Source organism: Ciconia boyciana, chromosome 2 (genome assembly GCF_034638445.1).
Source record: "Ciconia boyciana chromosome 2, ASM3463844v1, whole genome shotgun sequence".
Lineage (NCBI taxonomy): Eukaryota > Metazoa > Chordata > Aves > Ciconiiformes > Ciconiidae > Ciconia > Ciconia boyciana.
This window is the reverse complement of record NC_132935.1, coordinates 45,610,286-45,632,765: the sequence shown is the minus strand read 5'-3', so window position 1 is coordinate 45,632,765 and position 22,480 is coordinate 45,610,286. Positions and strand designations below refer to the sequence as shown.

The following is a 22,480-nucleotide window of genomic DNA, read 5'->3' as shown; positions in this document are numbered from 1 at the left end:
TAGTTCAGAACAGTATCTCTTCTGTTTGTTGGGTCTGAATCAATTTGCATGCTCCTCTGTGTAGGACTGACTTTAAACAGGCACTTAACGTTCCAGTGTTATCCTGATCTGCATCCTGCGGAATAATCTAAATTAAATCAATGGCTCCTTAGGAATGAGGTGCTGCTTAATGTTAGCACATGGGATAAGGACCTAGTTCTTAATTTAGAACACTTCCTTTTTGGTGGAAAACAGTTCTAGTTTCCCAAAACTAAAGAGGTGCAAAGTAACCTTGTTTCTTCTTTCATTGTATACAGTTTGGAGTAAGAAAATAAAATGCATAAAAGATTATAAGCAACATAAACAGTGTTAAACACTAAAAAAGAAAGCATCTGTGTCTTTAGTAGGCTGAACAAAATGATAGCGTTAGTGAGGATCCTGCAGCAATTGTACCTGTAGCAATTCTATAAAGCATCAAAGATCGTTCAAACGATCACAGATTAGATCTAAATTTGAGCATCAGTTGCATCAATAAGTATTACAGAGATTTATGTGTGCAACAAGAAAGACTTGCTTTCCAAGAGACAGAAACATAGTGCATTCTGCATTATGCTGCTAATGGATATCTGATGTAGATTTGAACTCCAGTGCGAATGACCAAAAGTGTGATGAGAACATTTTGTGAAACTCAAAGCCTATAGAAGGCAGTGTCTTTACTAATCCAAATTAAATCCTTGCCTGTAGAGAGGCTTTATAGTATGGGAAGTGTATGCCTGAATGGGGGTAGCTTGTGTTCTGAAGATATCCATGAGCCTTTCTGTGGGAAAATTGGAAGATAAGACTGGTGACTGGTGACACTTTTTTCTCCCCGAAAGTACTGGACCCTCACAAAATATTTTTTCGTAATCGTGATATTGCCAACAGACAGTTTTCTTATGATTATAAGTGTCATAAATCTCCATGACAGTGTATTGTGGTACAGAACAGTTAGGATTTTTACTCTTTTCCTCTGAAAAAGAAATGCCCTGAAAACAGTTGAATTAAACCATGTAGGAACTTCATCAGTATCGATGTCAGAACTATGGAAGATCTTTATTTCATATTTCCTTTTAAACATATTTCTTGAATGACATGAAATTATACTCAAAAATGTTTGCTATGTGATGTTCCAGATGACAATGTGCAATAAGGCAACTCCCAGTCTTTTTAGAGGTATAGGTCAATAGCCTGGACTAACAAGGATAGCCTAATAGTGACCTTGCTGAAAATTATGATGGGAGGGGGGGATAGCCTAAGATATGGCATGTCTGATCTGAAATATGACTCTTCAGTAGATTGCTTCCTAGGAAAAGTTTTAATCTTTTCAATTCCAGAATCAAAATTTCTATTTTAGAGTTAATTCTCACAATTTCTATCACCTTTCATGGACATCTGAAATTCAGGTTAAAAGATTATTGTGTTTTATCAAGAAAAGTAATTTATTTGTTTAGGCAGCCGTGTTTTTTTTTTCTTCTTTTCTTTAATAGATTTCTTTGCTAATCATATTCAGAAGTTTTTCTAAGAGAGTATATGTGCATGTAAGATCCATAAACCAAGGATATGACAATGTACCATCTGACAAGATGAATGATTTGAATCGGCTACTGTTTTTCTAAAAGACTGAAAATAAACTATGAGCAGCTGGCAAATTGCTAAGTTCAGCTACCAGGACAGTTTGCATTTTTATATAATTTTCTTAAAGGTTCTGTTAAAGAGTCGTAGATTTTCCAAAATACTGCTAACTCACCTGATGATAATATACAGATGATTCTCATTTATTTTGAGTAATGTAATTCTATGCTGCTGTGTAGTAATGCATTATTTAATTAAACATTAATAATTTCTTTTAGCATTTTTTAAATTAAGGATCTTTTTGGAAGATTGATGTGAAGAACATTCATAATTTCAATACTAATAAAAAGTGAATGCACATTTTTGTGAATTTATAGAGCAACAGCTCTCGGAGTAGTATGGCATTTGTCCAAGGGTTTAACTGAGGTTGATACAAATGCATCTGAATGTAACCTATGGATTGTAATTGTTTTTTTGATTGAGAAAAAACCTTCATCAATAAACACCTTTTTCCAAGGTCAGAAAGTAACACTGGCTTAAATTGTTGAACTGTAGCCAGACCTGATTTCTGGCATTATTGATCACGCAATCATTCTTCTTTCTCTTGTAAAGATAAGGACATACTATATCTCACTTTTAAAGTTGTCCTTTTGCAATTGTGAAATCAACTGTGTTGAAAGATTTACAACTCTATACAAAGCCCATATGGTATTACAAAAAAATAAGTGGCATTAGAGATAGTTTTTCAACTTACAAACTTTGCACAATAGCATGTTTTTAATGATTTTTTTTATTTAAATGATAAAGGCATTATGATTAATTTGATTTGATAAAATGATTAATTTTTAAGTATAAGTTCAAATTCAGAACATATCACTTAACTGTGACTTGCCTGAGCAATCAGATGAAGTTATTACATTTCCTTTGCTTGCACATTTTAGAGTTTTGAAGACTTCCTGAGAGTGAATTTTAAATCTCTTACATTGGATCATTCTCTTTTGAGAGTTAAAAATTTTCTTTTCATATGTTTTGGTGTAGGTAAAAAAAGTTTGATTAACATTAGCAATGTTAATGAGTAGAAAATTAAATGAAAAGTGAAAAGCTTAAAATAGTAAACATATGGTTTTGATTTATTTTCTGTATTGTATTTATTTCTGTATTTATTTACTATTTTGATTCTGATAATGTGATTGAATAGTACGAACAGTGCTGAAGTGACACTCCCTGTTGTGGAGAGAATTGCAAATATGTGAACAGATAGGTCACCTTTCAAGCACTTTCCATTCTTGTTACCTTGACAAAGCTACCAGTAAGAATGGTGATTTTGTTTTTTTATCATGTTGGTATCTGTCAGCTATTCAGTGGAGTAAATCCATATTTTCACAGAAGTCATCAAATATCTATCAGATGGTGGTAATTTTTTTTTTCCCTGCCAATCTGGACAGCTTTTAAGTGACAACCTAGAACTGACAGATGTAAATACGATTATTTAGGGACAACCTAAGCCAGCTTGTTTTTCTGCAGCTACTTAAAAATAAAAAGCATAGCAATCTACTGAGGTTCAAACACAGGACTGCCATTTGTAAAGTCAAATTTTCCATACTGACTTACGGTTTGTGCATATTTTATTTCTATATTAAGCAATGCAGTACTTTTGAAATAAATCAATCCTAGGAGCAGAATTTTTATAAGTAGATATTTAGGTGAATGTTTCTGGTTTTAGGCATGTGCTGTAGGACTGGGAACATTTTGAAGTGAGAACAGGCAAAGGATCGAGTGCTCTTGCTCTTTCCAGTCAGTGTTAACAGTCTACACAACGCAGCTGCGTTTACCACCCTCAGTCTCCAGCACGGCTGCAGAAGGAGGATTTCCAATTGACCAGGCACTCTGCCGCCATCCCTTACTGCTGACCTTCTCCGGTTGCATGAGGAACTGTAATAAGGAGACAAGCTTTGAATGTCACACGATGGAAGTTGCTAATAGATTAGCAAGTCTGCTCGCAAACCTTGTTAGCACTATTAATTCAAATTGGAAATGTGACTGACCTGTGTCCCGTGTCCTTTACACTCAGAATGAGTGTAAAGTTTGACTGCTCATGTCAATTAATCCAAAGAAATGACAGTAAGAAAGAGCAAAGCATTACCAAAAAGAGGATATAAAATCTCCCTTCTTGAAAATGTATGAAATAAATCAATGAAAAAAAAAAATCTCATGACATTTTCTTATTTCAAAATGTAGTGGGATTGCTAATAGCTGATAAACTACATGAGAGCATGGCCTTGAAGATATTAATACATCAAATATTAACAGGTTGATCTATGAAGTTGCTGCCAATGTCTTGATTATATCTTTAGATTTCATTATCACATTCTAAAAATTATATTCTAACATTTTCCTCCTTTTTTTCCCTACATTTTTCCATGTTACTGTGCTATTGTAGATTCCTCTCCATGTCTATTCCTCTTTTCCCACCTACTGTTTTGTTCTGCACCCATTCAGCTTTTTTCCATGTTCTTCCATATGTATAGTACCTTGGTGTCTGTTCTATCCACTGTGAAAAGAGAGGTCTTGTTTTCTGTCCTAGACAAATTAATTCTTCATACTTTTACTCTTGTAAGATGAATAACCAGACACACCAGTGTCCCAAACTGAAAAATGTAATATTTATATCCTAGTAAAAAGGTTGAGTAATGGAATGTTGAAGTTTCACACGTTGTTAACTCAGTTTTATGAAGGGTTTTGAAGTTTCTTCGTCCTTTTGTTCAACTGCTATTTGACTACTTTCATACAGACAGATTATTAGTTCACATTAGATTACTGGTTTGTATTATATAGAATAAATAATTTGAAAGTATTATTAATTAATCATTATTGTTAAGAGTCAGTTAAGCAATTATAAACTTTCTTTTACATCACATACCAGTCAGTGTGAAATATTTGAATCTTTACTATGCCCTATGATTTAACTGTTAAAAATAACATTAACTGTTGACTGAATGTAAAGAGTTAATGATTACATAGGATTATTTGTTTTCCTTTCCTGATTCTTTACTGTTGCTGTGTGCTCACACGGTCATTATTCACTTCTAATCTCATTTAAGATGATGTCCGTGATCTCAAGAAGATCATATGGATTTTAAGGAGAAATGTTAATACCTGTTTGATGAAAGCCTAAAAAAAAATTGCTTCTATTTCACTGCATAGGTCGGAGGAAGAATTTTTTTGGCAAAACTCTTAGCTCTCCTTTCCAGTCAATGAACATATGTGTGGATGAGGAATTTTCTGAGTTAGAGGCATGGAAAATGCTGACAGCTTGGCAGCAGCTTTGAGTTTTTCAAAAAAATGATAACTCCTTTTGTTCTGTTCCAGGAAGCAGCTTCTAAAACACTGCTCTGAATCTTGCATTTAAGGATCCTAGGAGCTCTGACTTTCCCTCTGTTTGGTGTAATGTAGATAAAATGTGATAATGGAGTTACAAGCTCACAGGACATTTTGTGTAGTCTTGGTATTGAACTAAGTAGCTTTTCATCACAATCAAGTTTTATTTTGTAAAGTTGGAGATGAAGTTGCTTTTGGAATTTGTTAAACCATTGCGAATTCAATCATAGAGTACTACCCTGTGCAAATAGAGGGGAAAGCAAAACTAAGTAAAATATTAATAGACAAATCTACAGCTGACACAGATTTTTAGTTAGTTTTTATTTTAAGCCGATAGTTGGAATCAATGGAGCAGCACTATCTTTAACCTGGAACAGCATAAATGATCAATCAGGATACTTAGAACACTTCTTTACTGGTACAAAATGTGCTGCCTTTGAGAGCTGTCACCGTATGAATAGTTGTAAAGCATTTTAAGAACTTAAAGCTATTAGATCAGTGAAAAGCATTTTGTTATTGTTATTGTTCATTTGAAATGCTAATTAAAGGCATCAGAACAAAATAATTTGCTTCAGTTTGCTGGTCAAACTTCTTTATTGATCATTATATTAAAAATACTATTTTAATTAAAATATAGTGCTTTGCAGACAAGTTTTATTCAGTTCACCTTGGCTAAAGATGACACTGAAAATGAAGCTTGGTTTGGAGCTTTTTGCAAGTCACATACAGAAAGTCACATGCAAGTCACAAAGAAAAACTTACACACATAAAAGAGTTTTCTGGCAAAACATTTCAAAGCTGATATGTACCGTCAAAATACTTATTCAAGTTACTTTGCAACTCTAAAGGGAGGGATTTGTCTTTCCAAAGTTAAATTTGACATCCTGACTCTATACTTGATGGAGGACCTAGATGATGAAGATGATTATCACCTAACTTGGGCACCTGCTTTGACTCACCTGGATTGAATGTATTTATTTTTCTTTACTGTTTACAGGAGAAAACTTGCCTTGAACAATGGCTCAGTTTCAGATGGATTAACTGTGGTTAGATGAGTCTTATCATTTTTCTTCTAAACTTTTGGGTAAAAAAAGAGGAGCTGATCAGAGCTGGGGTCTGATCCTAAGCCAAAATTCTAGTGTATGATATGTGTGATGCTTCTGACAGTTCTGGAAAAGCTGTTTCACTATATTGTTTATGTGAGGTTTGCAGTTGCAGAATAGGGGATTATTGATGGTTTACTAATGAAGTATATAACTCATATGTAATTGTGATTTGTATTTTTGAAGATCATTAATTGTTTGCATGTTTGTAATTGTTAGCTATCATGCTGTGAAGAATATGTAAGTCTTTACACTTAAGATACACCAAAGTAATATTTCTTTCTTTATTGTAAGACTGAGAAGTGTGTTGAATTAGCCTAGGTTAAATACAATGCAATGCCTTCATTACACATAACATATCACTCGAGTGGATCTAGTTTGCAGTATGTTTTTAAAGTTCAGTTCAGTTCAGTAACAGTCCAGATCTGAAACATTTAATATCTACTCTCAACGGAAATAGAAGAGAACCTAGAAAAAATACCAGATGAAATCCCCTGATAAACTATGTTGTGCTGGAAAATTACAATTGCTTGAAATTTTTCTGTTCCCTTTGCTTACTTGTACACAGTTTTGTCTATTTAGTACTCTGCTGTGCTAGCAAAGTATTTCTGAAACATGCATTTCTTTCTCTTCAAAAGTAATGCCGAACTCCAGTGTAAAATGTTTCTAGTTTCCTGTCAGACAGCACTGGTAAACTCACAAAAGACCCCAAATCAGGTGTTTTCAGGGCTGGCTTGATTCTGCCTTTGCTTGAGTGAAAACCAGAAAGAATATTTTATTGACTCTTTTATATGGGTACTTGTGTGTGTGTTGTGCTAAGAAAGACAACAACAAGGGTAGAAATATTCTGCAGGACAGCTTTCTATTAGGCTTTTTAAAAGCATAGCTCCAGCTTAGAACATATTCAGGTGCCACTATTTAAACTTTACAGTGACTACTGACGTATCATGAACTACGGATTTTAATGAAGATTTATGTTTTTCACTGAGCATACTATTTCATTTGCAATTTAATTGTAAAGTGTGATATTCTTTATTCCTTCATGGTTAAGGTAATACTATCAAGCCAGTTTATTAAAAGGTTGCTATTTTTCAACATCTTAGGTAACACAAGTATTTTCTATTTGATTTGAGGATGTATAACAAAAACACTAGCATGTATTGACTAGACAGTACAAGTCAAGATTCTGTTCTTAACTAGATGTTCAACACAAGCTGGAGCTGGAAATGAGGTGGAGTTAACAGGAAAAATACAGTTACCAGTGGAGCCACAGCTGAGTGTTTCATGTTCATTTGTGTAAACTCAGCTCAGACCACACATCAGACTGTGGCCTATAGTCATTTATCCTGAATATATCGACTGCAGCATTACCTGTGGCTGAAACCTCCTGGCAGACAAAAGGTTTTCTCAGTACAGTTTGTGGCCTGAAGTGAAATAACTTTGTGGATTGACCTAGTTTCTGGGAACTTCCTTATGAAAGTTTCTTCCTGGAAGGTGTGAATTGAGAGCCGAGAAGGCTCTTCTGGTCCCTCTGAACAGTGCAGAAGCACATGGATGAAACAGGATAGCCATATATTCCTCTATTGCCATGCTACACATTTATTTGTGGGTTACAAATATAGGAGTATATTTTTTTCAAGCATTTCACATGTCAAAAAAAAAAAAATTGAAATGTTTGGCCATTTAACAGCAAAATTATCTACCTCTTTCTTAGATTAAACATTTACAAGCATTAGCCTAAATAAATAAATGGAAAGTCTCATTTTAGGCAATCCATTTTGTCTTGCCATCCAAAACATTTGACTAGTTTATGCTTGCTCTTTCTGCAGTTACACAATTCTTATTTGTCACAAATGTGAAAAAGAAGGCAACTGGATTTTCCCCCAAATCCAGCAATATCAGTTTTCCAAAACTCTTATGTGGTAGCCCTGCATCCTTTCTTTTCCTTTCTGTGTATGAAGTAAGGAAGAAAAAATAGCTCTATAGATATTTCATCCTCTCTCTCACTGGTACGTTTCTGATGAGAGACTTATTCAAATCTGACTGACACTGGCAATCTATGCTGATTGTCTTGAAATATATGAACATATATAGATAAAATACATATGCAGACTTATGCTATGTAATATATATAATGAAATGAGTATAAAATCTAGACCGCATGTAGAGGGCACTAAAAAATCTATATATTCCATATATTTGTATCTGGACATGTGGTATATCTGCTACTAAGATTTTTTAGAGATAACCAAATTGACTGATTCTAAATGATCTTTGGGAATAAAGTCAACAAGACAGACTAGAAAAAAAAAAGTCTTTTTTGTAAATGTTCATATCTAAGACAGATACTAGCCTACAGTTTTTACAGAACAAATTTTAGGATGAGCAACAAAAGAAAAAGAATTGTCTGTTTTAAATAATTCTGTCTGTAACAACACCCTTTAAATCATTGCTTACAATTTTTAAACCTAACTTTAAGGTCAACAGTGTCTGTGTTTGTATTAGTTTTTTAATTTAGATCAGGACTGTGCTTTGAAATGAATTTCTGGATCATGTGCACTTATCATGCTTTGGTTCACATCACTGAGTGGTCTTGGAGTACACAAGCTGTATTCCTTTTGGATGAAACTAAATTAGAAAATATGCTACAGGAGTGCAGTTTATGTACTTCAGCATGTAGTGCTCAATCTGCACATGGGACCAATCTAGGACTGGTCAAGGTTAATACCTCTGAAATGCGTGTGTTGTGCACTAACTGTTAAACTCTACAGTTCTGTTCTTATTGCATTGCAGTACTTGCTAGTATGGTATGAATTGAACAAATGAATTTTTGTCTGAGACAGGACCTCTGCTTTTCTTCCACCTTTTTCCTCTGCAGCATAGGTTTCATGGGATTTTCGCATTCAGGAACTCACAAGTTTATTAAAACAAGAAAAATCAATGTAGGATGGAAGCACAGAAACAACTTACTGAAGTGTGAATATAGATGTTATGGCAGAAAACATTAAATCTAACAAAACTTGCTTTATTTTTTTTCCAGGAAAGAACAGTAACAATTAGAAGACAGACTGTAGGAGGATTTGGATTAAGTATAAAGGTAGGATGATTTTTTTTTGGTCTATTATTCCACGTTACACAAAAAGTGTCTTTGTATACAGTTAATGTTACTTTTAATGAGGACAAACTATATTGTAGAGGACTAGAAACCAGAGAGCAAACATGTTCTAGGATGTTAGATACTGTCACAGTAGGCAACCAGCAACTACACTGCCCTGTGGAATGGAAGGCAATGGAAAGATCATTCCCTTAAGGTTCAAGCTGAGCAGCTCTGTAAAAGATTTGATATGAGAGTTGAAAAGTGTTTGCAACTGCACAGACTGTACTTTTGTTCAACAGCACTCTAATTTAAGTATTTATTAATGAATGCTAAATTACAGTGGCAGGCACATGGAACAACCAATATGTTCATCATCAATTCTCCTACAAAGAATATCACATTAGTTCACTGCAGTTCATTAGTAGGACAGACAGTGTTATTGCTTTCTCGTATGGTTTATTTTGCTGTAGATCAAGCAAAGGCAGCAATTTATCATGTTACCATATTTTTGCTTTCTTCAGTAAGATTTAAGAACATATGTAAGTGTAGGTGATCCTTTTTGAGGGAGGGAGGGAGGGATGAGGAGAGGGAGGAATAGTTAATTTTTGTCATCATAATCTATGATTTTGAAAGCCTTACCTTAGCTTTGAATCTCAGTGTAGACAACACAACATTAATTTTATCTTCTAAACACAGCAGTCCTCTGTCTCAAGATAGCAATTAAAAAAGTGAAATGTACTTCACATGAATGCAAAGAGGCTTAAATTATGCATGTAAACTGAAAGTATAGACTTTCCTGTGAACATCTGCTAGTACTGACATTGTAAGAAGTGACTCAAAAGAGGGATTAATGTGCATTTGTGTTGTCATTGATAAGAATATTGCTGAATAGAAATACTAGTTTTTAAAATATGTCTTGGTACACTTGCTGTTATTGTCTTAACCCACTAAAACCTTTATTCAAGGAAAACTAATTACTATTTTGTGGCCAAAGTTTCTCATGAGTTTAGTCAACAGCACACAAGTTATTTTCCTCCAATATAATTATAGGTTACAATTCGCTGAATAATGATGAAGTAATACATGTCAGTGTAAAATCAAGAATATGGGTGAATGAGGTTTTATTTAGCTGGTGCTAAGAAATAACTGGTTATAATAAGGGCTTTTGAGGTTTGGAGAGCAAATCTCATCAAGAGTCAATAAAATTGATTTTTTAGTTATACATTATAATGGGTTATCTTTTACAATTAAAATTGCTGACAAGCTCAAGATCACATTATTTAAGTATCAGGTACATTGTATAAAATAAACTGTCATTGAGAAATGTAAATTAAATAGTGAATGTGCAATGGTCTTTCTTAAATTAGTGGAGTAAGGTATTCTTAAAGTTTTAGAGCAAGATATCCATTGTTTTGAAGAAAATTCTTGGAAATTGCAAAAGTATTTTAAAGTGCCAAAACAGATTGTGAATTCAGCCTGGAAGGGAATTTTATTTTTTTTTTTTAATAAGATCTTATTTGAATAGAAAAAAATAACAATAAAAAACTATCAAGTTTATTACAAGCATCTGCAATAGAATTTACAGATAAAGGCTTTAAATTAAATTATTTAAACATTTTCTAGGTTTATTTTATTGCATAGATATTTTGATCAAAATTAATGTAAGTAGTGGAAAGGTGAAGCTACATAAATTCAGGCATGAATAGATGATTTCTTTTAATTTTTGGAGTAACTAACAATCAGGTGATGGAATCCCTTCAACAGATGTCATTAAATAGCAAAGAGATTTCTTTCAACAAAGGAAATTCAAACTTACTTGGATAGTGTAGATTAGGTAATGAAAATGGCAAGTAGAATTCTATGGTCTGTGATATTCTGTCGATGTGTATCAAGCAGTATGATTTTTTTTTTTTTAATGATTTATTTTTAAAAATCAAGGAACGTGGTAGCTCTTTTTCTAGATACCTTTATTAGTAATCCTACAGTCTCAAAAAGAAAGATTGACAAGCAATTGGATAGCCAACACAATCTAAAACAACTAATTAATCAATATAATCTTCTATTATCATTTTAAGCTAATAGTAAGAAACAACTTAGAACTGGAACTTAAATAATGTTTTTTGTAGCTTGGTAGGCAAACTTTATGAAGACTCACTGAAATTGACTTTTTAGGTATGCCGTGAAGTGTCAATGTCAGTTCCAAATATTCTGAAAAGTGCCAGTTTTCTGTTTTAAAAGGTACTATTCAATCACAGTATGCTTCCTCTTGCAGATGAACAACAGTTTGTTACTTTGTTTTGTTTTGTTTTGCTTAGTTTTGGAAGATTCCTGAACTTTAATAAAGGACTTATATTTATTATTAGTTTTAAATAGAAAAGTAATTATTGTGTAATAGTGCCTTAAAGTAGAGGTCTACAAGTCACGCTGTGGGACACAGGAGGACTGAGGCCTTTCCTCCTTGTTTCAGTAACTCTGTCTCACAACCCCACGTACTACAGTAGTTCCTGTTGTCTTGCTACTCTCAGATTATTTAAAGATGGGGGTTATCTGAGGATTTACTTTCTGGCAGTGGTGTATATCAGAGAATGCAGTTTATCTGAGGTGCGTGTTACAGCAGTACAGTGATTAATGACCCTCACTTTAAAATATTTGCTTGTGCTTTGATATGAATTTGTCTAGTTTTGGCATTCAGCTCTAGGGCATTATCATGCTTTTTTTCTGCTAACTTAAACACCCATTTGCTATCAGAAATCTCACATGGTCAAGCCACCTTTTAACTTTCTCTTGAGTAAATTTTGGAAGTGTCTTATCCCACCTTAAGTATTCTGGACCCTTGGAAATTTTTTTCCCTGAAGAGCAGAAGGTCAAAATGTTAATAATTCCAAAATGAAACTGCCTAGTTATCTTTTGGTGACTTGTCTATGAGGGGAACTTTCTTCCTTTGTGTTATAATCTGGGTGCTCCAACTATATTTGTAAAAATCAGAGATTCAGCTAACTGCTTAAAAAAACCTGCTTGTGAGATTGATTTTTACACAAGATCCAAACAATTTTTTTTTTTTAACCCCTTTAACCCTTTAAAAAAATGCTTATAATCCACTCTTGGAAGGTTTGAAAGAACAAAAACAAACTGTTTTGTATTTTGCTGTACTTCATTTTATTGAAGTTAATGGTAAAAGTGTGATTGAATTTGAAGCAGAACTGATCTGTTTTACACTCTTCAGAAGGAATTACTTTCTAATTTCTGAATCCCCTTTAGAACCCTCAGTAATAAACCTCTGTGTGTGAAGGAATAGCCATGGAGTTAGATATAGAAATTGATAAGTGTAGTGTAGTATTTCAGTCATTTATCACATCTCTGACAAGTTTGAGATGCAGAGATTTGACACAAGAAGCTGCTAAGTGTATGACTTCTGAAAGAACATGTTTCTCAATAATTGGAGTGTAGTGTTCTTGCAGAAATAGGCAATAAAATTGCTAGTTCATTAAATAAATTAAGTTTTGCAGTTACAGTCTGACTCCTGGCTACCAGGACTCTGTACAGTGCCATTTTCCTGCCTCTGTTTTGATCATTCTTTTTAAATGATGAACAGCATTGTGGATCTGCTGAGATTCAGTTTGACTTTTCAGTTTGACTTGATCAAAAAATTACTAAAGCAAGCACGTGCACCTGTCCCGCTCATGCTTATGTACATACTTAGATAATTCTCTTCCTCTTCATTCATTCTATGATATTTTTTAATTAACATTTTCTCTGTGTTTCAAATTGAAACACTAAAAAATAAAATAAAAAGGCTAGAAAGTTTTAATTAATAGATGAATCACCTAGCTTTTAGTTTAAAAATTTATCTTTTCATCTTTAAAGGCTTGTGTACTTGCGAAAGTTGGTGTTGAATGCATTTTGGAAGTGGCATTTTGGTTCCAGCTACACTATTCTATCTAAAAGAAAAGTTTAAAAGTGGCAATTAACATTGGCACATTATTGTCCTTATTGTTTAATTGCTACCATGATTCCTGGCACGGTTTTGGCTTACACCAACTAGTATTCTCTAAGACAGTCTGTGAATACAGTTCAGAGCTTTACATGGACTGCTTCCAATAGGCAACATGTATAAAGTCACCCTTTTTCAGTTGGGAAGATAGTTTATCCTCATAGACATGAGCCACATTGTGCCACTAGACCTTAAAGCTAAAACAAACAGACCCATTTTCGTTAGTGGAATAAATGTTGCCTTTTAGTATGAAATAAAAATGTCCCCTACGTTGTCTAACTCTGAGGATGCTAAAGTCTAACAATTGGTCTAATTTTGTATAGACTCTCTCTGCTTGGAAAAACAAAATAGTAATTTTCTTATTATACTTGGAGTCAAACACAAAAACAGCATTTGTCAATAAAAGTTACTAGTTTCAGTCGCCTTATTTTTCATATGACTAAAACTTCAGAAAAAACCCTCATACATAAAAACTGGGGTAAGAAAAAATCTTTAGAACTGTATCATGCGACACTTGGAAAGGAGGTGTGGGTGACCTCCTACCAATAATGGCCAACATCCAGGACAGTGAGCTTCAAACAGCTGCCAGTGATTAGAGCTTCCTCGGCCTCTTCTAGCAGGACCACCTCCGCAGGTGGGCAGCTACCTTTATTCCAGTCTCATCCTTGCCTGCTTTAGGAAAAATTACAAAGAAAATTTGCATTACAGAGATCGGTGTTAGAGTCTGGTAGAGGTCTGAGCCGTTAAGACTTCAGCATCATTACTTGACATATTTTTTTCCCTCCTCTGCTCTGAGGTTATAACTACATGTGCACACTAGAGGGAGGGAAAATTTAAAACAATGGAAAAGTGTCCTCTGTCCCAGAGGTTTCTTCAGTAGAGTATCTCCTGAGCCTATAAAACCAGAATTTAGACACGCATACACTTTTTGTTCTACAGGACAGAGAATCAAGTATGGAGGATGCAGGATGCAAGGCTGCAGTGTCAATCTGAAGTAGTATTCAACAAGATGTTGCAGAATATATACAGCTTTTTTAGCTTGCTGCAAATTCTAACGATGACTGGGTATAGACAGGTGGTCAACTATTTTCTCTTTCCCATTTTGAGTTTTTGTTTCTTAGAATAGCAGGCAACACCTCCTATGACTAATTTAAAAGGAATACTTCATACTGGCCAGACTGTGATGCAGTGAGAGGAGATAATTTTCTTCAGTAGGACATTACTGAATGCTTCTTCAATCTGCAGTGTAAATTGATTTAGTAGATATAGTGAGGGAGAGAGGAATAATCATGGTGTGTGCATTGCAGGCTGGCTTAGTAATAACAGTAATTTCCCTCTTTACTGGAGAGCTGAGTCTAAGGAGGGAGGGAGGCCATTTTACTGAGAAAAAAGGACTTATGTTAGCTATGCTGAGCTTTAAAGCCTACACTCCTTCGCTGAGCTTCAAATGTCCTGGATAGTGCAATCTTTGTGTAACATTGGAGTCTTAGGAAGAGAACTGACACAATTATTTTTCTGTTTGTTTGAAAAATTTGGAAGAAATTAAATGTGCATGTGACTAAGAAAAAATATGGAGGGTGTAGCTTAAGTCCTATGAATTTAATGAGCTTGAACTGATTATCTTAAGTGAAGCCAACTTTTACTGTTGCTGTTCCTCTGGTGAAAAGCATTGAAAGATACTCAGCAAGTTATAATGCCACAATTTATTTAGTCTGAATACATATCTTAGCCTGACTGAAATGAAGGTAGCCTCATGGTCTTTGTGAATACTCAGTCCATGCTACAAATATCAATACATTCTGTGCTTGTCAACACTCATCTCGTGCAATGCCAGTAGAACTTTTTTTGTAGACATATAAGTGTTGTAATATTACTGAGATCCCTATTAACTCAGTGTTTTTAGGACCATTTGCATTGATAGCCACTAGCAGAAGGAACTTTAATCCTATTTAAAATTCTTTGGTTTCACAGGATATTCATCTTTATTCCATGACAGAAATAGCTGTTGAGTGCAGGAGTCTGTTCAGTTTCAAATGACTGTTTATTGCATGAAGAAGGGATACGTACTGTTCCTTAGACCATCAAAATACCCATGTCAGTCCTTTCCACACCTTGACACTGGATGCCTGGACCTAAGAAAGCCGTTCTTTCCAAAGAAAAATCTGTCTGCTGAAGAGAAGAGTAAGCAAACCCTTAACCAGGATTCCTAGGCAAAATAACAGTGTGGCAGACTGTCATTTCTGATGGTCTGAATTTGTACAGGTTACATTCAGGCTTACACTTTGATGCTCTCTACAGAGGAAAAAATATTTGTGTCTCTGTGTGCATTTGCCTTTCTCTTTCTTTGATTTTCCTTTTTATTTAAGGTTTCTTTTTAATACTTTATTCTTAAGCACCATGAACATTTCCAGTCCCAACAGGATAAATTGAATAAAGCAACAGCATTGAATTGCTGTCGAACTGTTGAATTACCATCCAGCTTTCCTTTATTTCCCCCCATTTATTGAACACCTGCTGTTCCATTTCTTAATGTTTCTTTTTCTGTTCCTTGTTACTTATCCCACTGCTTTGCTCACTCTGTGCTTGTGTGACAGAGATGGAAACAAATAAAGGCTGCTTTTGAGATGAAAAGTCCAAACTTGCTTTTCTTGGGCTTTTGTTTACTTGTTTCTTGCCAGCATGAAAACTAAGTGGTCACGGCGTGGCTGCCATTGTAGTGTGATGGCCATTTTGCTTTTGCAGGACACGATTTCATACATTAAACTCTCAGAATTCACAGAAACTGATGTCCTTTTTCTTCAAGTCTTGCAGAGTTTTGAACAACATTCAGTTCACTTCCTGAGCTGATGATGGCAACTGAGAACTACTTTATGAGACGCAATAAGGAATTAATCCAAATCAAATATTTATTTTTTTAAAAAAAGAACAAATGCAGAATCAGAGTTATTTTCTGAGTCTCTCTGAAAACTGCAATTAGAGAAAGGTTAAAATATAATTTTAAGCAAAAAGATATTTTCAGTGACTGACAAGATTGCCATTTATTCTGTTTTCAGGGTGGAGCAGAACATAATATTCCAGTGGTCATTTCTAAGATTTCCAAAGAACAAAGAGGTGGGTGTCAGATTAGTACACTGTATTGTGACATGCTCCTTAAAGCAAGGTTCATTAAGTCTTGAGATTCTTCAGGAAATGTTAAATGCTATTTGTATACCATTTCTCTCTCCATGTCATTATGATCTCTCTCTTCCTCAGAGCTGTTCTCTGAAAAAGTACAGAATTTGTATTTGGAATATTTTGTAAACAGTCTTCAACATGATTTAAAAAAAAAAGTTCTTGTTAAGCATTATTTTTAAGGAGAGAAATAGGAAGGTATTTAGAGAATGAAAATGTTTAACAAATTTAAAAGAAGTTAATGATTTTGTGGCTTTTATTTCCAAATGGTTATTGCCAGGAAGCTGTAGCAGATCAAATGTTTGGCCATTAAAGCATGGTAACACAAGAAGACAATGCATGTCTTTTTATACTGGTTAGTAGGGTAGTACTCAGACAGGGGTGGGTAATGGCAGAACCTTGATAATACCCCCATGTTATTTCAGCATTAGACGCTGTGCTGTGTAAGTCTTTGCAGCAAGTCATACATAGCAAAACTGGTACTGCATAACGTCTTAACCATACTTATTTTTAATGCAAGCCGAGCTGGTGCTGAATCTCTGTACTGTTTTTAACTGGCAATGTTTTGAAATTATTGGAATGATATAATATGTGCTAGGAAGATGGATAATGGTTAAACAGCTCATGACCTGCGCAATGAGAGATGAAGGTTGTGAATCAATACTAGTATGGTGTATTTAATATCTGTGTTATGTTTGTGTATATTTGTGTACATTTGTGTAAGGTCAGAAACGTAAACTTGGAAGCATTTCCTTCCATCTGTAATGCAATAATTCTAGCATGCTGCTTCTGCAAAATTAAAATGTGCCAGCATAAAAAAATCTCATATTCACCCACACAGCTAAAGAGAGGTACAGTGGAGTCAGCGTGTTGAGAACTGAAAGCCAGCTCTGAAAGGTAGATGTGGAAGTTGTATGTAGAGAGGCTATAGAGTAGCATGGAATGAGCCCCTAAGGAAGGCAATAAGGTTAACCTTAAGAAGTTATACTTGTGACTCCGTTCTTTTCAGTATACATACAAGTATGTAATACATAATAATGTGGCATATATTACCTACACTAGCTATTAAAATGCTATTAAGCACTGCAGGAAAAATAAGAAAGATAGACTTCAGTTTAATTGAGCACACAAAAGTGCACACTGTTTTATTTTTTGTTGTTATTTTTTTGCTGCAGTAACTGATGTGTTATTTCTAACCTCAAAACCTAGCTGCAATATAATCACCATTACTGTTTTCAATAAAAATACTGCTGATTTCTAGAGCTAGTTTTGAGGGACATCTCTTGTGTAGGAGACTACTGTCTTGTGGTGTAGAAAGTGTCATGCCCTGTGTCTGTACTATGGATCTTTGATACAGAAAATGCTGTTTGACCCAGAGCCTGTACCTCAAAGCTCTGCAGGCTTAGTTCTGCCCTCCTCCCAACTGACTCCAGCTCTAAACAAGAATGTGACATTTGATGCAGTTCTTAAAACCAGTGATGCACATAAAGTGCTTAGGCTAGCACACTAGGTCATACATGAAGTGTTAGTACGTGCAAACCCAGTGTCTGAAGAAGAATATTGAGATATGCATTTATTTAAGAAAATATAAAAAACCAAACCAGAATGTCTATCCTCCAGTAATTTAAGCATCCTTTGTTACATCTAGCTAATACGACCAGTCCTTAAAACACGTACTTGAGTATCATAATTTATGTCAATATTTATTCCAGTTTTACAACTCAAATAAATAAGTAAAGTTTTTGGGTCAAGTCCAATTCTAGTCTTTTCTGTGTCATCACAGTCTTCTGTGTGTTGGATGTTTTGAAATACTGTAGATAAATAATCCCATATAATCTGTTAACATTCCTTAAATCTCATGTTAGGGGTTATTTATTTCTTTACAGACACTTAAATAATCTTTGTTGTATTTCTTGTGTATTTATAAAGTATACTTGCATTAGATAGCTCTGTAACACCACATAATATCTTAAAATTGCAACTGTAGAATTAGATTTTGTGAATTCCCTTGTGATTTATAGGGTATAGCTTTGTTTTAAAAATCAAATTCAGTTTGGCTGGTAATTTTGTACTATATACTGATTGTTTAGCTCTTCAGCATATAAAATGTTATCCAGCATAAATACTGCACTGAGTTTATCAAAGATGCAGGATCTAAAGTATCTTTGTTAAAAGCTTACAAGTTAAATTTGTCATTCGTAAGTAACTCTGGAGTCCCCATGTTGCTTTTTCCTCAGAGTTTGTAAAAAACAATCTCTCACAGGCAAATAGGACATAGTCCTACAGTCATTTTCTATTCAGAAAAGAATGCCATACCTCACCATAATGGCCTGAAAGGTGCTAGTGACTGATGGAAGATGTTTCATAGTCTTGTACTTGGGCTGGGTACACTCTTTCATTGTAAAATTGATATTTTGGGATTAAAAAAAAATCCAAATAATTTATTTTGAAGTTGTATGTTGGATTTTTTATTAGATTTTTGTTTAAATTTTTAAAAGATTATATAAAAAAATTAAATAGGAATACAGGTACACGAAATGTGGGTTGTTTTGTACAAAAAAAGTGAAAAATATGCTTTCTGTTTTCAGCGGAACTTTCAGGTTTGCTCTTTATAGGAGATGCAATTCTACAGGTGAGTAAAATTGCAAGTTCTTTTGTTTATATTTTTCTAGAAAAGTGAAATGAAATCTATACTTATGAAATGTAGAGTAAGTCTCCTCTTTATCTTTTTAATAACAGATTAATGGAATTAATGTGAGAAAATGCAGGCATGAAGAAGTGGTGAGCTTTTCTGTTTTTTAGTCTATTTTTGTCTTTTGTAGTTATTAAGATGATAGTGTACGCTGATAGCAATGTGCTGGTATCAGTTGTATTATTGTTATTCCTAAACAAATATGACTGTACCTTCTAGCATGGCAAGCAACTAAGATCTTAGTGCAATCTCTTCTTTGTAAGTTTGTTGTAATTGCTGTTCTCAGATAGGCTTTTCTATAGTAAAGGTGATTATTTTATTATGCAGATTTTAGCTGAACATATTCCAACATTTCTTCTTCTGGCTTATAGCTATCAAATTTCAACAGTGCTACACCTTTCTGGTGGTGGGAGGTCGTTTTAATTTCAAAAGCTGTAATTTGCACTATGTTGGAGATTTGTTGTTTGGTTGGTTTTAATCCTATTTAAAAATTGAAACAAAATTATTCATCTGCCTTTCATTCTCTGGCTGTTACTTATGAGGATGCTCTCCTTCAGTTAAGCTGTTATCAATACGGGTTTAAAATAATAGCGTATTAAGGAGATTCCTTCTAGAGAAGCTGTGAGCTCTATAGTAGGCTGGTTCCCTTGGTAAGTCATCTTTGCTAAATTATCATGTACTTTTGTTATATTTGACTTTTTGACTCTTCTTAAGTACTTTCAGAAGTAGGAAACCCTATATTTCAGAAAAGAAGACAGAAATGAGATTACCAAAGAAATTATCTTTAAATCCTGTGTAGCTCCAAAGAATTTGTACCTGAATTTTTAGAATAATGTAGTAATGTTATATTCAAAAGTTTACTTTTCTAAAACTTGCTTTGCCAATTCAAAGATGCTCTATATTTCATACAGCATTCTGTTATATGGCAGATCATTGAACGTATGCCATTCAGGTATAGAAAGCAAGAGTTAATAAAGATGAAGTTCTGATTAACAAGTTAGTGCAGGCTGAAAGATAAGATCCCTGCACTATTCCCCATCTCAGAGTGCTTTTGTGCACTGTTTTTGTGTTGGAAATTTGTGCTGCAAATCATGCTTCATTCTTCAGAGCCTTCATCATACCACCTTCTGTATACATAGGCTGATAGTACTTTTAAGCTTTGGCTTTGCAACAGTGATCAGATTTTAATCTTTTATAAGCTTACCACAGTTGTTTGGTTTAATATGCATTAAAATGGTAAATCTCTCAATGGAATTTAAATAGGCTGTTGGAATTTCATGACATGAGAAAAAGATACTACTAAAAGTGTAGACCTGAACACTCAAAGGCATATTGAAAACTGGTAAGAACACCAGGATTTTTTTTTCTTTTTTTCTGGGACAATCTCTTAACCATTACAATTATACATAAATCTGTTGGCTATTTATGATCAGCTTTAAACACTTTCATGGAAAAAAAGAGATTTTGGAAAAGCTAAAAGGTGCATATTGACATAGAGTAGCAAGTGTCATCATGTTAAATTTTGTTTTATACCTTGTTTGCCCAAAAGTCCTTACAGATAATTCTCTCTGAAAAAAAAAAGAGTGTATCTTACCAGTTTTGAATGTCCATTTGTGTACGTGCAAGTGTTTTAGGAATTTAACAAGCAGAAAAATTTTAAATTAAATCTTTATCCTAACTAAGAATAATTCTTAAGAATTAATAGTAAATGTTGAGCAATATTTAAATAAGATAAAATGTCCATATGACATTTTCTATTTTATATTTATAACTCCTCTGCATATTTTAGTTTATGAAATTTCATATGGACATTTCATAAACTAAAATATGCAGAGGAGTTATAAATATAAAATAGAAAATAAATATAAAAACCAAGGTAAATGAAATCTGATAATCTATTTTTTTTAGAAACATTCACTATCATATGTTATATATTTGAGGAGTAAATTTGTTGTAAAGCTTGCTATAGTAATGATAGATACGGTTATGCATTGTGCAGTAATCTGTGGGTTTAGGCATAGCCCTGAGTAAAGGGCAAGTACATCAGTTGGTCTGCCAGCAGGAGTTATAGGTGGGATTTTGTCTGCAGCATGCCCTTTGCAGTTTGAGTTGTTCTAGCACTTCTCTCTTGCAGTGTCTTTATCAAATACAGGGTCTGTAGCTCTAATCTCAAGGTAACAGAGAAGATAGGAAGTGTGTGGAGCACAGTTGCTCACAGCAGGGAGTTGAACAGCAGTGGAAACTTAATTTTCAATCCTTATTGCATCTAGGTACTTTTCAAATGTCTATGCAAGGTACATGAGCTCAGAGCTTTGTTTCTTTCTGGTTTTTTTTCTGTAACTAATTAAGACTTAGCAGGTATCATATTATGTGAGAATATATTAGTGTTTTGGATTGTCTTAATGTCTTAGAAGATACTCATTGTAAAGCAGGTTGGAATTTTTTGCAGTGTGTAAAGCTGAAGATGCCCACAGAAAATTCAGACTTGTATCTGCAGTGTGCATCCTATGAGTGTTCATTCTTCTTCTAGATCCAAAACTTCTTGCTGCTTGCAGAAACATTTTAAGCATATGTCATATCTTCATAGCTCTGCAATGAAAAGACCTGTGGCATAATCACTGCAGCCTGTTGTATTACACTGATGATTAGTTGGCCCTGGTATTTCACCATGCTTTACTGATAACTATACTATGTATATAAAATTATTTGAATTTCAAAATTAAGTAGTTTAATCAAATTAGTGCCATCTTTCATAGTAGGGAGAATCTTTCCCCAATATATAGTGAACTTAGTTGGCTTAACACTTGTGGGCTCTCCTTTGTTGTCTTTATTATCTTTCATTAGTTATTAGATCTGGTGACATAGTATTCAGTGATGCACAGATCCCGTTACCCAAGAAATATACTATAATCTGAAGCCTGAATCCGACAAATAGATAGGTAGATGTGTAGGTAGGCAGATAGATGATAAATAGATAGATAGATAAGACTTCTATAAGACTGGATAGGTAGATTTATTAAATTCTTAGTGTACCTTACTAGAAGCCTCTAAACAGTTCCTTTCTGATTTTTTTTAGCTTTAGGTGAATCATTTAATTTTGAGCTTAGTTTTCTCCTTGTAGAAAGTGAGAATATTATTCATATCGTGAAAGCACATTATGAGTTTCTATCAAAGGCTGAATGTCAGTTTGTTTGTCTTGGGTTGTAAAGACTCCCATCTGAGTACAGCATAGTATTGCTTCAGTCTTAGTGCTCTCCTATGGTAAAATAAATACATGCTCTCTGTGGTGAAATATCAACATGGGAGGAGGTTGAGGAAAAAGAAAAAATCTAATAATTCTCTTAAAAAATATCTCTCAACATCATACTGGCAATTTGACTCCAAAAATGCAGTATAAACTTGAATGTAGAGGTAAGAAGAGTCTGTTATATCTGTTAGTTTACATGAGTTTGTGCTCT

At 34.1% G+C, this 22,480-nt stretch overlaps 1 protein-coding gene across 5 annotated transcripts in view; it reads left to right on the top strand.

The window, feature by feature from the left end:
* The window catches only part of SNTG1 (syntrophin gamma 1), a 347,398-nt gene that overhangs the window by 193,385 nt on the left and 131,533 nt on the right, over window positions 1–22,480 (top strand). For 2 of the 5 annotated variants that reach the window (XM_072852508.1, XM_072852510.1), the window contains exons 2-6: window positions 9,112–9,168; window positions 15,131–15,340; window positions 16,213–16,270; window positions 18,919–18,962; window positions 19,070–19,111. In XM_072852508.1, the coding sequence (XP_072708609.1) occupies window positions 19,101–19,111 (11 nt within the window). In that variant the 5' untranslated portion in view covers window positions 9,112–9,168; window positions 15,131–15,340; window positions 16,213–16,270; window positions 18,919–18,962; window positions 19,070–19,100. Of the gene's footprint in view, window positions 1–9,111; window positions 9,169–15,130; window positions 15,341–16,212; window positions 16,271–18,918; window positions 18,963–19,069; window positions 19,112–22,480 lie in introns of those variants that run through there. The other 3 variants (XM_072852507.1, XM_072852506.1, XM_072852509.1) reach the window with 2 other exon arrangements.